The sequence below is a fragment of the Mauremys reevesii genome, linkage group 5 (genome assembly GCF_016161935.1).
Source record: "Mauremys reevesii isolate NIE-2019 linkage group 5, ASM1616193v1, whole genome shotgun sequence".
NCBI lineage: Eukaryota > Metazoa > Chordata > Testudines > Geoemydidae > Mauremys > Mauremys reevesii.
In genome coordinates, this window is record NC_052627.1 from 52100064 (window position 1) to 52116733 (window position 16670).

The 16670-nt window shown below is 46.2% G+C and overlaps 1 protein-coding gene across 11 annotated transcripts in view; it reads right to left on the reverse strand.

Annotated features, from left to right (window-relative positions):
• The window catches only part of MGAT4D (MGAT4 family member D), a 137667-nt gene that overhangs the window by 36812 nt on the left and 84185 nt on the right, over positions 1-16670 (reverse strand). For all 11 annotated transcript variants that reach the window (XM_039541154.1, XM_039541152.1, XM_039541162.1 and 8 more), the window contains 2 exons: positions 8719-8832; positions 6218-6293 (listed from right to left, as the gene is read on the reverse strand). In XM_039541154.1, coding sequence (XP_039397088.1) covers positions 6218-6293; positions 8719-8832 — 190 coding nt within the window. The remainder of the gene's footprint in view (positions 1-6217; positions 6294-8718; positions 8833-16670) is intronic.

Below are 16670 nucleotides of genomic sequence, written 5' to 3' on the forward strand. Positions count from 1 at the left end.
ACCTTCCCCACCTCAACTTGAGACCACTGCTCCTTGTTCTGTCATCTGCCACCACTGAGAACAGCCTAGCTCCATCATCTTTGGAACCCCCCTTCAGGCAATTGAATGCTACTATCAAATCTCCTCCTCACTCTTCTCTTCTGCACAGGGGCGGCTCTAGACATTTCGCCACCCCAAGCACGGCGTCATGCCGCGGGGGGCGCTCTGCCACTTGCCGGTCCCGTGGACCCTCCGCAGGCATGCCACCGAAGGCACCCTGCCTGCTGCCCTCACGGCGACCAGCAGAGCGCCCCCCACGGCATGCTGCCCCAAGCATGCGCTTGGCGTGCTGGGGCCTGGAGCCACCCCTGCTTCTGCAGGCTAAAGAAGCCCAGTTTCCTCAGCCTCTCCTTGTAAGTCATGTGTCCCAGGCCCCTGATAATTTTCCCTCCACTGATCTCTCTCCAATTTGTCCTTTCTGTAGCAGGGGCCCCAAAACTGGACGCAGTACTCCAGATATAGCCTCACCAGTGCCGAATTGAGGGGAATAATCACTTCCTTTGATCTACGGGCAATGCTCCTAACTAATGCAGCCCAATATGCTGTTAGCCTTCTTGTCAACAAGGGCACACTAACTCATATCCAGCTTCTCATCCACTGTAATCCCCAGGTCCTTTTCTGCAGAACTGCCGCTTAGCCAGTCAGTCCCCAGCCTGTAGCATTGCATGGGATTCTTCCGTCCTAAGTGCAGGACTCTGTACTTGTCCTTGTTTAACCTTGTCAGATTTCTTTTGGCCCAATCCTCCAATTTGTCTAGGTCACTCTGGACCCTGTCCCTACCCTCCAGTGTATCTACCTCTCCCCCCAGCTTAGTGTCATCCACTAAAAATACAGAGCATTTTGTTTGAAGGCATTGTTAACTTCTGGACAGCCATCCTCTCCCTGACTGCGTCTGAGGTGCATTAGAGACTTTGGTCTCTATGGGTAATATTTTCAGGCGTGTGCAAGTGACATAGGCGCCTCAGTCCCATTTTCAAACATGACTTAGGTGGTTAGGAGCCTATGTCTCATTAACTTTCACTGATACTTTAGCTCAGAGGTCGGCAACCTTTCAGAAGTGGTGTGCCGAGTCTTCATTTATTCACTTTAAGGTTTCGCGTGCCGGTAATACATTTTAATGTTTTTTAGGTCTCTCTCTCTAAGTCTATATATTATATAACTAAACTATTGTTGTATTGTAAAATAAACAAGGTTTTCAAAATTTTTAAGAAGCTTCTTTTAAAATTAAATTAAAATGTTGATCTTATGCCGCCGCCCGCTCAGGCCGCTGCTGGTCTGGAGTTCTGTTCACCTAGGCCAGCAGCAGGCTGATCAAGGCCTGCGGCTGGGACCCCGGCTGGCAAGGGTCCGGCAGCCAGAATCCCAGACCGGCAGCGGGCTGTGCAGGACCAGTGGCTGGGACCCCAGACCACTGCTTAGCCCACTGCTGCTCAGGGGTTCCATCCGCCGGCTCCTGCCAGCCGGGATCCTGGCTGCCAGACCTGCTCAGCCCGCTGCCGGTCTGGGGTCCCGGCCCTGCCCACATACAGTGGGTACCTACCTTCTCCCTGGTTCTGGTCCATTCTCTTCCTCTCTCTGCACTGAGCTGAGGGTGGGAGTGGACCGAGCACAGGGCTGGGGGTGAAGGGTCTGGCCAGGAGCTAGAATGAGGGAGGGGGCCCAGGGTTGGGGCAGGAGATTTGGGTGTGGGGTACTTACCTGGGCAGCTCCCATCTGGTGCAGGTGGGAATGTGGGGGTGGGTGCAAGAGCTCCCATTTGGTGCTCAGGGTGGGGATGTGGGGGGTGCAAGAGTCTGGTTGTGGGGTGGTGCCTGGGGGGTGGGGAGGCTGGGTATGTGAGGGGGTGCAAGAGTCAGGGCAGAGGGCTGGCGACATGTGAGGGAGGGTGCAGGTGTCAGGGCGGGGGGGGGCTGGTTATGTGTGGGGGTGCCAGAGTCAGGGCTGGGGTCATGGGGGTGGGGGGTGAAGGAGTCAACCGGAGGGCTGAGTGTGTGTGAAGGGGGTACAGGGCTCAAGGCAGGGGCCTGGGAGGTGTGCGGGGCTCAGGGCAGAGGCTCTGTGTGTGTGTGTGTTGCGGGGTTAGGGCTCAGGGCAGAGGGCTGGGTGTGTGGGGGGGTCAGGGCAGAGGCCCCCCCCACTCCTGTAGTCCCCAGCCAGCTCACCCACTCGGGGTCCCGCGGTGCACTCAACGCTCCCCAGCAAGAGAGTCCCCTCTGGCTGTGTCTGGAGGAGCCGCTCCAGGCGGTGCATGATCCCGCAGTATGCGAGCTCCTCGCCCCAGGGCTCTCTGGCCACCACCGATTCCCGCTCGCCCACACCTGCTATGCGCTCAGTGCCGCCGGGCCGCGGGGCTCTCCGCTCCTCCCAGCTCACGAACAGCAGGTACCGGTCCCTGGCCGCGGCCAGGTGCCTCCTCCTGGGGACGCTCAGCAGCCATCACTGCTGCCGCCACCAGCCTCTCCTGCCTCCACCGCCCCCGCGTCCTGCCGCCGGGGGTCGGGACCAGGTCCAGCAGCGAACCCGCTCCCCCGGTGCGCCGCCAATCCGCCATGGCCAGTTATACCAAGGCGGCCCAGGGGAGTGGGCCTTTCCGTGCCCCTGGGCAGGTCTCTTCGCCGGGTAAGGGGACGTGGGAGCCCACGGGCAGGCCGCTGAGGCAGCTCCTCTCTCGGGGAGCGCAGGCTCTGCCCCTCACTGGCTGTGTCTCCTTGGGACTCTGGCAGGCAGCAGCGTGCCATTAAAAACTGGCTCGCATGCCGTCTTTGGCACACGTGCCATAGGTTGCCGACCTCTGCTTTAGCTCCTAAGCACATAGGTGCTTGAACAAGGGATGCTGGGGGTGCTGTAGCACCCCCTGGCTTGAAATGGTTTCCATCATATACAGGGTTTACAATTTGGTTCAATGGCTCTCAGCACTCCCACTACATGAATGGTTCCAGCACCCCTGCCTAAGCAGGTCAATCATGTTTGAAGATTGGGCTTAGGCTCTTAAGCAGAACTGGTCAGAAACTTTCAGATGGAACATTTTTCCACCAGAAAATGCTGCTTTATCAAAAATCAACATGTTCTCCAGGAATGTCTTTTTTGACAAAATTCTGATGGAAACCTGCCTACCAAGGATTACCAAAACATGCCTGGTTTCCTGACAGCTCCCCTGTCTGGCTCCTCAGGAGCCCACCTGGTGTGCTAATGTAAGCAGAGTCAGGATGAGATCTACCCTGACATCTGGTGGTACATTATGAGGAGTGGGCAAAGGAATTTTAGGAATGTGCATTTGCATTGGTAAACCCACTCCACTTAGCATAACACACAGCAGCATGGGATGGTTATTTTCACACTGTGGAATCCCCAATTTCTTTGTTATTGGGGCAGGAAGGAAAAAAAGGGGCTGTTACCTTAATTATGTGAATGAGGAACTATGAGACTGCTTTATGACAGAAATGACTCAACCTACATTAAATAGTACTTGCTAGACAAGGGACAGGGGTTCCAAAACCCAGTGAAGAGAGAGAGGCTGGGGACTGGTGTGTGTACCTGATGGTATGGGCCCCTTTTGAGGGCCTGGAACACCAATTGCACTTCCTCCTCTCTCCACTGTTAAAGAGCAGAGCTAATTTTGAATCCTTTAGGAGTCCATCTAGAGGTTGCTGACCTGAATTCACATTGGGCCATGTGGCAGTGGGGCTCTCCTACTACAAGTTGAAATCACTAAGAGCTGAAATCACTAAAAGAGCTAAGCTTACTAAGCTGGGATCACTGAGTGCTGTGTTAAGTAGTGGGAGAGCCTGAAGATCTATCACCAAGCAGCTGGCAGAGCGGAGCAGTCTGCAGCACGTTGGAGCAGCCCATGGAACAGTGAGCAGTGTGGAGCGGTTTGTGGGGGACAGCTGACGTGGTTCACGGGTCTGCTGGAGGAGCGGCACAGCTGGTGGAGTGGAGCCAGTCGTGGGGAAGGCTGCAGCAGAACTCCATGGAGAAGCGGGGCATCGGCCCTGGCCCACGTAAGGTGTCCCTAGTACCCTGTGTGCGCGACCCCCCCCCCCACTTCCACCCAGGCTGGGGGAGGGTAAAACTCTGCAGATAAACTTTTGAACTCTGGGGTGGCACTGACCGGAGACTGAGACTTTTGGGTTGTTGGACTTTGGGGTGATTGGACTTAAGACCCTAAGGACAGTGCCAAATGTACTTGGAGGTGGGTTTTTGCTTATGGTTTGTGTATAGTCCTGTTTGTGGTGTCTCTCCAACGTGATGCCACATTGTTTCCCTCCTTTATTAAAAGGATTTTGCTACACTCAGACTTCGTGCTTGCGAGTGGGGAAGTATTGCCTCCTAGAGGTGCCCGGGGGTGGTGGTAGGTAATTGTCCCAGGTCACTGGGTGGGGGCTCGAGCCGGTTTTGCATTGTGTTATTGAAATGGAACCCCTGGATACTGAACCCGGCCCTTGTTGCTGCCAACTCAGAGGGGCAGAAGGGTTACACTAAAATGGAGCCAGAAGCCTGGAACCTCTGGAAGCTCTTAACTCCTTAGCAGCCTGGGCATCCTGGTTCCAGGGCAGCCTGCAAAGTGGGCTGCTGAAGAATCAGGGATTCCAGGCTCCCAAAGCTCCTCATTAGCCAGGAGCTCTGGCTCTCAGGATCCCCAAGTTGTTCAGTTCCTCACCTGGCATGTTGCTGGGGTTCTGGGCAGCCTTGGAAACATTTCTAAAAAGGTTGAAATGAAATGGCCAAGTTGGAATTCCCATTCTGTGGGCAATTTCTACATCTCATTTTTCATTCTGTTTCAGAACAATTTTTTTTTTAAGTTTCAGTATTTCCTGGAGAACAGGATCTTCCATCTCTGGCCAGTTCTACTCCTAAATCACTTTTAAAATTTTACCCTTATCCAAGCAGTTCCAGGAAAGACGAGAAGCAGCCCTTCTATGTGTCCTATCCTGCTGCTGACCACCTGGGAGAATCCTTCCATGCAGAATCCTAGGATCCATCATGGGATTGGACGAGCCTCATTCCAATTCCATCAGACTTGCATCTGAAGAAGTGGGTATTCACCCACGAAAGCTCATGCTGCAGAACGTCTGTTAGTCTATAAGGTGCCACAGGATTCTTTGTTGCTATTCCAATTCCAGTTCTCTTCCCACTTGACGGAACAATTGCACATCATAGAATTTCTGGATTCTCTCCTCTCCAGTCAAATCCATGGTAAACATTAAATGAGGTAAAGATGCTTTCTACCTGGTATTCTTTCCTCGTTTCATCTCTCTTCCCCCACACATCACCACCATTATTTTTAGCTAGTTTATTGTTTCTCTCAGACAGCTGTTGTGAAATTTTCTAGATAGTTACAGTGCAGTGCATTATTTTCATTGTAGACTGCTAATCATCCATATGTCTTGATTTGTACTAAAGTTAAGCCCAGATTTGGGGATCTTATGTGGATCCAACCTCCAAGCCATTCTGGGGAAGTTGGGAGCCTGGATTTTGCAGTTCAGCATACACACATCCTAGTTTGTTTTAATGAAATGAACTAGTTCATATTTTTCCCATTTGGAAAAATCCTTTGAGAGATTTTGGCTAGCTATGACCTGGGCTTTCACCTTGGTCTGTAACCACACCATCTGTTTATACTACAAGCAAAAACTCATTAAAAACACAAAAAGAACAGGAGTACTTGTGGCACCTTAGAGAATAACAAATTTATTTAAGCATAAGCTTGCATGGGCTAAAACCCACTTAATCGGATGCATTGGGTTTTAGCCCACGAAAGCTTATGCTCAAAATAAATTTGTTAGTCTCTAAGGTGCCACAAGTACTCCTGTTCTTTTTGCAGATACAGACTAACACGGGTGCTACTCTGAAACCTGACATTAAAAACACAGATACCTGTAACCTGGCCAGAAAGTTGTTTGATGGTTCAGTTAGTTTGCAAGTCTATCATTCAGCCCTGCGAATGTCAGAAAGGTACAAATGAAACTACCATTTCAGATCAAATAATACATAGCTGTAAGATGAATAACTATGAAAATATGGAGTCTCATGCTTAAAAATGATGTGAGCAAATATACTGAAAAACACAGGAGACTTGTCTTCACTGTGTACTTTAACAGTAATTAAACTGCCAACACTAAAAATCAGCACATTTTATTTATAGATTTATAGCTGGTTATTGATAATGTGAACATACCTGTAAATAAAATGTTCCCTTGGGTTGTGCATATAGCATTAAAAAGCTATAATCCAAATTCTGTTTAGTTCTCCACCTAAATATAAGCAACACATTCTGTTAAATTTTTTCTGGATTTCTCAATGGAGTTATCAGCATAATACAGACATTAGAACACTTTAGTTATGAAGTCTATACTTGAAACTACTCCCACTCACTGTTAACTGGATCAGAGGAAAGCTAGTTAAAAAAAAAGGTGTCTGATTCAAAATAAACTCAGTTTTAGAATTTCCTCTATGCACAGCACATGAACCAATTTATACATGTCGGGTGAACTAAACCACTCTTCTTGTTTTGTTATAAACAGCAACAGTCAACACAGAGTTATAATTTACTGAGATTTCACCATGCAGTAAAATAGAGTGCTTTTATGGGTCAACACAGAAGCAGGTCAATGAACTTAATTGTAATATTTAATAGTAAAATGTAAATTTTCCTCTAGAAAGTAAACCATCTCATTTTACTATCAATAAAGTTAATATTTGTTAATCTGCGACAAGACTTTAAAGAAGCAGATTTATAAAAAGTTATATGCAAAAAGATTTCCATAAATTAATTATCAAATTCCATGTATCTGATACATTTCTGAGCTAGGTATATTTTTACCTTTATTATCTGAGAGTATATATATTTTCAATTTTCAGTACCTCATAATTTTGTTCAGCAGTAGAGATCAAAGAGGTGATCATTTCATACTTGTCACCAAATCTTTTTCAGGCAGTCTTGCCCATATAGTTTCAGTGGGGGCAATAATGCTTGTGTGAATAAAGAGGGTAGGATTTTGCCATTCATCTAGTACTTAAGACCTTGTAATTAATCTGTTCCTCATTCTAAACATTTTCTAAACATTCCTTCTGAGAAGTGAGAGTCCCTTAAAATCTATCATGCTCATCAGAAGATAGTTAATTAAAAAATTTACAAATAATCACCTGGGGCCAAAAGTTAAAAGGAGCTCAAGGCTAAATTAGAAAGTGCTCAAGCATCCAACGTGGGAAATTCCAATATTACAAAGTTTGTTTTCATCCCAAATTGGGACAAAAGTTAAAATATCAAAATCTGAGTGGAACACAATGCCTCAAAAGTGATTTAGAAAAATCAAAAATGGGACTATTTAGACATTCCAGAATTGAAACATTTCAATTTGGTTTGTCAAACTGATTGCAATGTTTAATTCTGCATCAATTTGACACTGAAAAGTGTCGACCTGAGCTACCATGGTGCCTTATGAGAGTTGCAGTTTGAGCACACCATGCCATCAGTCTCCTTTCTGGGCCATGTCCCCCAGTTGAACTGCATCTCCCATGACTCACCACCATGACTGAACCAGAGAAGAGACTAATGTGGTTCATGGGAGATGCATCCAGCCATAGAGGAGAACAGGAGCATGAAGCACCATGGCAGTTCAGGCAGACACAGATCTGAACTGAAATTAAACATTTTGATTTTTGACAAGCCAAGGTATTTTAATTTGGATCAATACAACTTGAAATAAAATACTTAATTTCATTGTTTCTGAATGAAAATTGAAAAAACTTTGGCAAAAATCAAAATTTCCTGTGAAAAATGTCAAATTTGTAGAAATTGCATTTTGATGAAAAATTCCCAACCAGCTCTATTGATATTAAATATTGTTTGTGCTTATTATTTTTGAAATTCCACAAAGCTTATTATAAAAAAAAAAGAGTTCCTCCCTCGCCTTATCTATAAAGGTTTGAGGATAATTGCAAAATACAAATTATAGCTGTGCAAGTCTAAGAATTTGGGCCTTGATGGGAGCAACTAGGAATATTCTACTCATATGTACCAAATATATTTGCTCTTTAGAAAGAATGGTATTTAATTTTTTTTAAAAAGCAACCTGATTTCATTCATGTATGCAACATGCACTACTGTTCTGCTGCTGTCATCTGTGTTGCTTCAAACTGGCAGCTCATTGCTCTTGAGCACATGAAAGTGGAGCCATGAAAGTTGTTGGTGACAATCTAAACTTATTTTTGGCCTACAAAAAACTGATTGGCTTCTGTAAACCAACCAGTTTCAGTTTCCTGCTAATGAATTTGAAACAAGTGGGCCAATGATACCACCAAGAGTTAGTAAAGATGATTATTATATTATGTAGAAGTAAAAACAACAAAAGTTAGGCCATTTATCACCATACCATACTAATCTTTATAAATCATCATCTGGCACTATACACTCAGTTTTAAAACAGTTGGATTTTTAGAAGCAGGACTACAGGGAGAATATTTAGCTCTCACTCTGAAGTTGATGGACACCAACGACAGCATTGGTTTCCCCCATACTTACACTTGTATTAAATAAATTTTCATGACCTTCTGTTTAAACTTACAGTGCTTTATCTCTGAAATACACCAACACTCATCAATTTAAATACAGTGGACTATTTAAAGAAGTTATTGTTGAACAAAATTCTTGGAAAGTTTTTCCATAGCCTATCTTACCTTACTCTTTCCTTTGAGTCACCAAATGTTTCCTTGAGATTGGAGAGGTCTGGGTAATAGGAAGCAAGAGGGGAAATAACCTCAATAACGCCCGACTGCACTTCATTAGGGAAGCTGTAAAGAAAAGATTAATAACTATGGGCTAAATCAACAAAGGGACTTAGACATTGCAACTGCCAGTATTGCAATGCCTAACATTTAGGCACCCTGATGCTCAGTGGAATCCTGAGCACCAAGTTATACAATGCATGGGGAAAGTCAGGCACCTAAGAATGGGATTTTCAGAAGCCAGAAAGGTGATCAGGGCCTAAGCTAGCCAGTAGGAAATGCAGAGCAGAGGAGCAGGATGCCCCATGCTTCAAACGTAGTTAGGTGCCTAAGTGCAGGTCACAGAGAGGTGATTATCTCCACTTGGAATTCACAGCCATGAATCCTTTCCTGGAGTTAGGGCTGACCTGACTTAGGCACCTTTCTCACAAAAATGACAGACAGACAGAGAGAGAAAGGGAGAGACCACTCCACCACAGCCTATAGCCCAGAGGTTACAGCACTCATCTATGATATGGGAAACCTGTTTTTCAAATACCTACTCAGTCCAGTTTTGAGCAGGGATTTGAACCTGGATCTCCCAAGTCAGTTCCCTAATCACTAGGCTGTTGGGTATTCTGGGATGGGTGTACAGACACACACACACACACACACTCTCTCTCTCACTTACTTCTTGATCTGCTTCCCCCGACTGTCTGGCATGCTCTGCAAATCGCTACAAGACCAGGCCCCACAGGTGAGACAGGCAGGGGAACAACTAGTTTGAGAATCCCGCTGGGTCTTAGACATCCTTAGCTAGGATGCCGAGCAGCTCAGTGGAGTCAGGATTCAGATGGTTTTGTGCATGCTCACTGGCAAAAACTTAGGTGCCTAGGGAATTTAAGCACCTACAGGTTTAGGCAGTAACTGACTGGACATTTTAAAGACCTCAGTGGTGCCTACAGGGGCAGTTAGGTACTTAAGAGTTTGTCTACACAATGGGATAATGTACTCAAAGAGGATGTGATTTCTAAAGCACATTAATTGGTCCATGTAGACCCTGCTGGTGCGCGCTAAATGTTCCCTTGTCTGCCTTGATATAGTGCTGTTTGAAACAGTACTATGTTAAAGCTTACTAGGGAACCCTTAGACCTGCTGGTGCACACTACACGAGCCAATTAATACACACTTTAGTGTACTTTAGAAATCACTCTCCCGTACAGCTCATTACTCACCATGTAGACAAGCCCTAAAATTCCTTGTGGATCTAGCCCTCAGGTGTTAATCCTCGCAAAGGGATCTGTGTAGGCAGTTCCTACCCCCATGTTCAATCCCAGACCATATTTATATGGGCAAAAAGATGTTTTTTAAAATCAAACTAACTCAGTTGAATAAACTTAACTCAACTGAAAAGTATACTGAGGCTTGGTCTACACTTGGAAGTTTTATGAGAATAACCATTTTGGTTCAGACATTTTACTAAAATAGTTAAACTAGTAATAGCCCTAATGTGAATGCAATTATACTGGTATAAAAGTGACTTATACTGGTATAGTTATTCCCCATCCCACATGGGAATAGCATGTGCTATAGAGTAGAGATGTCACACTTCATGTACATTCTTCATGAAGTCTTTGGCTTTCCTATGACACACTTCCTGCTGTGGAGCAGAAACAAAGGAATGTAGAACAGGACAGTAGCAGGCTACGGTTGCAGAAAGTTCTACCACCTTATTTCTTTGCATAGTTTCCATCCTTAATAAAGGGTTATCTTCAAGTTGGTCTGCTTGTTGGTAAAAAATGGTTACCTTCCTTTCCAAAAGTGTTCTTTGAGATGTGTTTTACATGTTCAGTTCCACTGTAGGTGACTCAGAAGCAAACACATATGGAGGTAGGTTCGGAATCTACCTGAACAGAGATTTTAAGACAACCCATTCGAAATTGGCATAATCTCTGGACTGATGTGCAATGGCATAATGAGAACCAAAACTGTGGACTAATGACCAAGTGGCTGCTTTATAAATATCTACAATTGGCACTGGCCCCAAGAAAGCTGCAGAAGCTGCCTGTCCAGTGAAAGACTGCACAAACACTCTAGTCAGCAGAATAGTATTAGCCAGTTGGTAGCACAAACACACATGAAGTGGGACCCAGTATGAGATTTTCTGAGTGGAAACTGGTTGGCCCTTAGCTCTGTCTGCAACCACTAAACAACTGCATAGAGGATCTAAAAGATTTACTCCAATCCATGTAGAAAGCTAAAACCCTTCTCACATCCAATGAGTGAAGCTGTTCCTCATCCCTATGTGCATAGGGTTTGGGAAAGAACAATGGCACACAGATGGCTTGGTTAACATGAAAATCAGAGGCTACTTTTATGAGAAATTTTGGGTGAGAACAGAGATAAACTTTGTCCTTATGAAAAACTGTGTAGGGGGTTCTGACAACTAGCCCACCCTTTTGGCTGAGGTAATTGCCACTAGAAATGATACCTTAATGGAAAGGTGAAGAAGAGAGCAAGTTGCCAGGGGCTCAAAGGGAGGTCCCATCAATTTTGCTAGAACTAAGTTCAGATCCCCAGGAGGGATGAGGTTTCATACATATGGGCATAATCTGACCAAGCCCTTTAGGAATTGGGTGATGATGGGGTTTGAAAAAAGGAATGCATCATCCACCAAGAAGTGGAAGGCCAAAATGGCTGACAGATGTACCCTTATAAAGCTAATAGCCAAACTCTGTTTTAGATCTAGCAGATAGTCCAGCATGAGGTCCAGGGGTGCCTGCTCTGAAGATGCACCTTTTGCATGACACCAGATGAAGAAATGCTTCAGTTTAGCCATGTAAGTGGTTCTAGTTGAGAGTTTTCTGCTATTCAGAAGCACTTCTTGAATGCCCTTCAAGCAGGACTTTTCAAAGGGTATCAGCCATGAAGCATCCACACTGTCAGATGAAGAGCTTGGAGGTTGGAATGGAGTCCCAGAAAATTACATCTGAATCCAATGGGAGAGACAGGGGAGGCTTGACTGACAAGGATATCAGGATCAAGTACCAGTGTTGATCATGCAATGCCAGTGCTACAAGGATAAGGTGAACATTGTCTTGTTTCACTCTGAAAACAAGCCTGGGAAGCAAAGGAATCAGGGGGAAAGCATACAGGAGAAATTTCTTCCAGGATAGAGAAAAGCATCCGTCAACGAGCCTGGGCCAAGCCCTCCTTGGAAGCAGAACTGATGTCATTTTCTACTGGTTCTTGTTGCAAACAGGTCCACTTGGGGAGTTCCCTAGAGCTAGAAGATAGACCTGGCCACATTTGAATGTCATGACCACTTGTGGTGATCGGTGAAAGATTTGCTCAGCTTAACCGCTAATATGGTCTGTTTCTCAGGATGATAAGCACCCTGAGATGAATTGGGTTGGCTAAAAAGAAGTTCCAGAGGCAAACTGCCTCCTGGCACAGTTAGTTCGACTGTGCTCCTGCTTGTCTGTTTATGTAAAACATGGTCACAAAATTGTCTGTCAGAATTAACAATTTTTTTTCCCAGTGCATGGGTGAGAAAGACCAAGCAGGCTGGACATACCTCTCTTAACTCCCTGATATTTAAGACTCTTTTGAGACTACCAAAGACCTTGAGCCTGCAGGGACTCCATATAAACTCTCCAGCCCAGAGAAGACATGTCTATGACTAGAGTGAGGGTTAATGGGGGGGGGGGGGGGGAGGAAGGGGGAAGGGAATCCCCACGCAAACTTTCAGAAGGTTCATCTACCAGTCTAGAAATTACAAAATTAATATTGGCACTACAACCACTTTATCCAAATGGTGATGACTCAGAGCACACATTGATACTAGCCATGCCTGCAGCTTTCTGAGGAGTGATCCGGTGTGCTGAACTACATAGGTACATGCTGCCATGTGACCAAGAAGACTGAGGCAGCTGCATATTGTTGTGAGATGGCCTGCTCTCAGTTGCAGCACTAAATCCTGTAAAGTTTCTAGCCTGGCTTGTGGTAGCAAGGCCATGACCTTTGTGGAGTCTAAGACTGCCCTGATGAATTCTTTTGTCTGTACCAGTTTCAGGATTGAGTTGTCTCGATTTACTAGAAGCCCCAGTGCATCACATGTGAACAGGACAGTTGATACACTGGATAGGACTTGAGCCTTAGACCAACCTCTGATCAACCAGTCATCCAGGTATAGGAATATATGGACACCTAATTTTTGTAGTGAGCTGCTATGACTGCCATGCATTTTGTGAACACTCGGGTAAACAAATGATGGGGAACAGAGGGAGCTATGGTGACTTGTACACTGTCCTTGACAAACCTATCAACATGCCTCTTTGAATGAGGCAGTTGGACATGACGAGCCCATTGATGCTTAGGAGGAGGGCAGTGGAGGGCATCTCCTATTACCTTTGCCCTTTTTCCTTGGCAGATCTTGAGATCAGGAAGCAACCCCTGGTATGTGTATGGCTGCTGCAGATGAAACTGCTTTCTTTTCGCTGCTGGGGTATAGATCACAAGGGATTTGAGTGTTGCCCTAGAATTCTTAAGGTTATGAAGCCTGTCATTTGTTTTCTCTGAAAAGAGGGAGGGATCTTTGAAATGAAGGTCCTGGATAGTCTGTTGGACTTCTAGAGATAGCCCACAAGACTGCAACCATGTACACCTTCTCATAATAACAGCTGATGCCATGGTTCAAGCAGCCAAAACTGCACTATCCAAACTGTCCTGGGAGGGCAGTCCTGGTGACCAGCTTATCCTCTTCAGCCATTACTGCAAATTCTTTTCTACAGTCCTCTGGTAGCTTGTCTTGAAATTTCATGATGTTCTCCCAGAGGGTGAAGTTATATTGACTCAGGAAAGCCTGTTGGTTTGCAATCCTGAGTTGTAGGCTTCCTGTAGAATAGAGCTTGCAACCAAACAGGTCCAGCCTCTTCGAGTCTTTGCCTTTTGGCATTGAAGCTTATTGTCCCTGGCTTTCCCACTCATTTACAGCTCCCACCACAAGAGAACCAGGAGGGGATGAGAAAAAAATGTTCATATCCCTTAGAGGGGACAAAGTACCTCCTCTCAACTTGTTTTACTGTTGGGGGCAAAGAGGAGGATGTCTGCCAAAGGGCCTTGACTGGCTCCAAGAGGCTTCATTAATTGGTAGTACCCCCCCTGGCTGGATCACTGATACTAGGATGTTGTCCATCTTATGAAAGCTTTCATGCACCTCTTCTGCCTGAATGTCAAGTACAGAGGCCACTCTTTTTAAACTATCTTGATAAGCTCTGTGGTCCTTTGGCAGCTGTGAGTCACTTGATGGCTCCACAGCCTCAACTGGTGACGGGGATGAATATGCAACAAACATTTGAGGTGGTGGTTGGTCTGTGGCTTGTAGCAGGGAGGATGCCTGAGTGGCTTTTGGCTGCTCAGTACCAGGGAATGATGCTCTCAGTACCAGTGTCTCTGGTGCACTCTCAATGACAGCAAGCAAGATGGTTGAGAGGAAGTCCTAGCCCAGCTGGGAGATGGAGGCAAGTCCCTACAGTGTCCATAATGGTTACTTATATAAGCCCGGGATCTATCTTTGCCCAAGTCATTGACCCTTAGGAGGACACCAATGCTGGGGCTGCTGCATGATGCAGGGTCCCAATGACTCTGATGGAGGGCATGTTCTCCATCCTGGGTGGGACACAGAGGACCTCACCTCTGAGTTGGGGAAGAAGAGTCAGATGCTTCTGACAGTGGAGGTGCAAATCCAGATGGGATTGGTGAGAAATAGCCTGATCCCAGGGGTGGTGGTACCGGGGAAATCATGGGAAGTGACTACACAGGCTTTTGTGGAGGTTTGGGTAGTGGCACCATAGGATCTCAATCCTGACAAGCATAAACCATAGGCATCCATACTGGCTGTGGACCTTCCTCTGCCAGTGATACTAGTACTGAGAGGCTAAGCAAGTCTCTTGTGGCTGCATACTCTGGTAACCCCTCCAGGGTTGTTGGGATCAACACTGTCTTTTGGCTCCACAAATGTCTTCCAGGGATGGCCTTGACAGACCTAGTACAAACTCTGCATGCGGCAATCCCCTCTTGGGAGGAGACGGGTGTTTGCGGGTGTAGGGTCTCTTCTGAATGTTTTTTCAGGTCTCTGCCTCTATCTGGCTTCAGTATTGATGCAGGCAAGCAAAGAACCGTACCTGAGTAAGGCCTAGCCTTTTCTTCAGAACTGGGGAATGGTCCTGAGGAACCGCAGACATCTCCAGTGGAGTGCTCCATACCGAAGTTGACAAACTGGGGTGCTCTCCATGTGTGAAGACTCTGATGGGGGTCAAAGTGCTGCCTCCATAAGCGAGCACTTAGCCTCACTGCCTTATCTTTTTTTGAACAGTGTTTGAATCCTTTGCAAATATGACATTTGTCACTAGCATGGGATTCCTCCAATCATTTCAAGCAGGCCAGGTGTGGGTCACTGACTAGCATGAGTTTTGCAAGGTCTAGCAGGACTTAAACCCTGGCAAACACAGCATCATTCCAATACTAGTCCCAGTATTGAAAGATAAAAAGCAGTCAAACGAGACCAAAATGGGAACCTAACTACAATAAAGGCTGTGTTGTCCAGCACTTTATCAGTCAGAAAGCTCTATAAACCAGCATATCTGATCTTCAATAGGGTTGCCAGGTGTCTGGTTTTTTACCAGAATGCCCAGTCGAAAAGGGACCGTCGCAGCTCCGGTCAGCACCGCACACCAGGCCATTAAAACTCCGGTTGGCATGGGGCTGGCAGGCTCCCTACCTGGCTCCACATGGCTCCCTGGAAGCAGTGACATGTCCCTGCTGCTCCTAGGTGGGGGAACAGCCACTGGGGCTCCGTGCACTGCCCCCACCCCAAGCGCTGGCTCGGCAGCTCCCATTGGCTGGGAACCACAGCCAATGGGAGCTGCGGGGCAGCGCCTGTGGGAGGAGGCAGCGTGCAGAGACGCCTGGCTGTGCCTCCATCTAGGAGCAGCAGGGACATGTTGCTGTTTGCAGGGAGCTGCCTGAGGTGAGCACCACCTGAATCTGGCACCCCAAAACCCGTCCCGCACCCCAACCCCCTGCCCTGAGCCCCCTCCCACACCCAAACTCCCTCCCAGAGCCCGTATCCCAATCCCCAGCCCTGAGCTCCTTCCTGTACCCAAACTCCCTCCCTCTTAGTTAACCAGAATTTTTGACTTACTGGCATCCCCCCATTATTTACTTTACTAACTATAACTAATGAACTAGTAAAAAAAAAAGAAAGAAAGAAAAAGACAGGATCTGTATACAGAAAGGAGTGAGGGAAGCACTCAAGTTAACAAGTCTGGTGGTAAGAAGGAACTGAGGGGGATTGGGGTGGCTCTGCTCTCTTATACCAGCATGCATGATAGTGATAGAGGGTGCTTGATAGTGGTGATAGAGGGTGCTTGAGCCACCCAATGATACCACTGAGGGGAAAAAAATCTGCAACATCTGAGCATCTACAGTGGACTGGATATATGCAATCACACAAAGAAAAAGTTCATAAGCTATAAAGTATAAAGCTCCTTTATACTGATGTAACTATATCCACACTGGGGGGAGGGGAGGCTATACAACTTTCTAGTGTAGACAGGTCTTTAATTCTTTTGTAAACACAATTTAAGATCTTTAAGAAAGCGTGGATTGATCATGTTCTAGTCTTTTTTGCCAGCGTAGACGAGGCCACAGTGATTTAATTTGGATTCCACATGGATATAAAGGCCTATTACACCGATCCCTGTGCAGGATCAAGGACTATATTGCATTTGCAGAGAAGAATAGATATTTAGTAAAAAAAATTTCTCCAGAGTAGCATTTATATATGGGCCAAGTAAATCTTTGGTATTACACCACTGACTTCAGTAGAGATAAGACTACTTACGAATAAGAGTTTTCAAAAT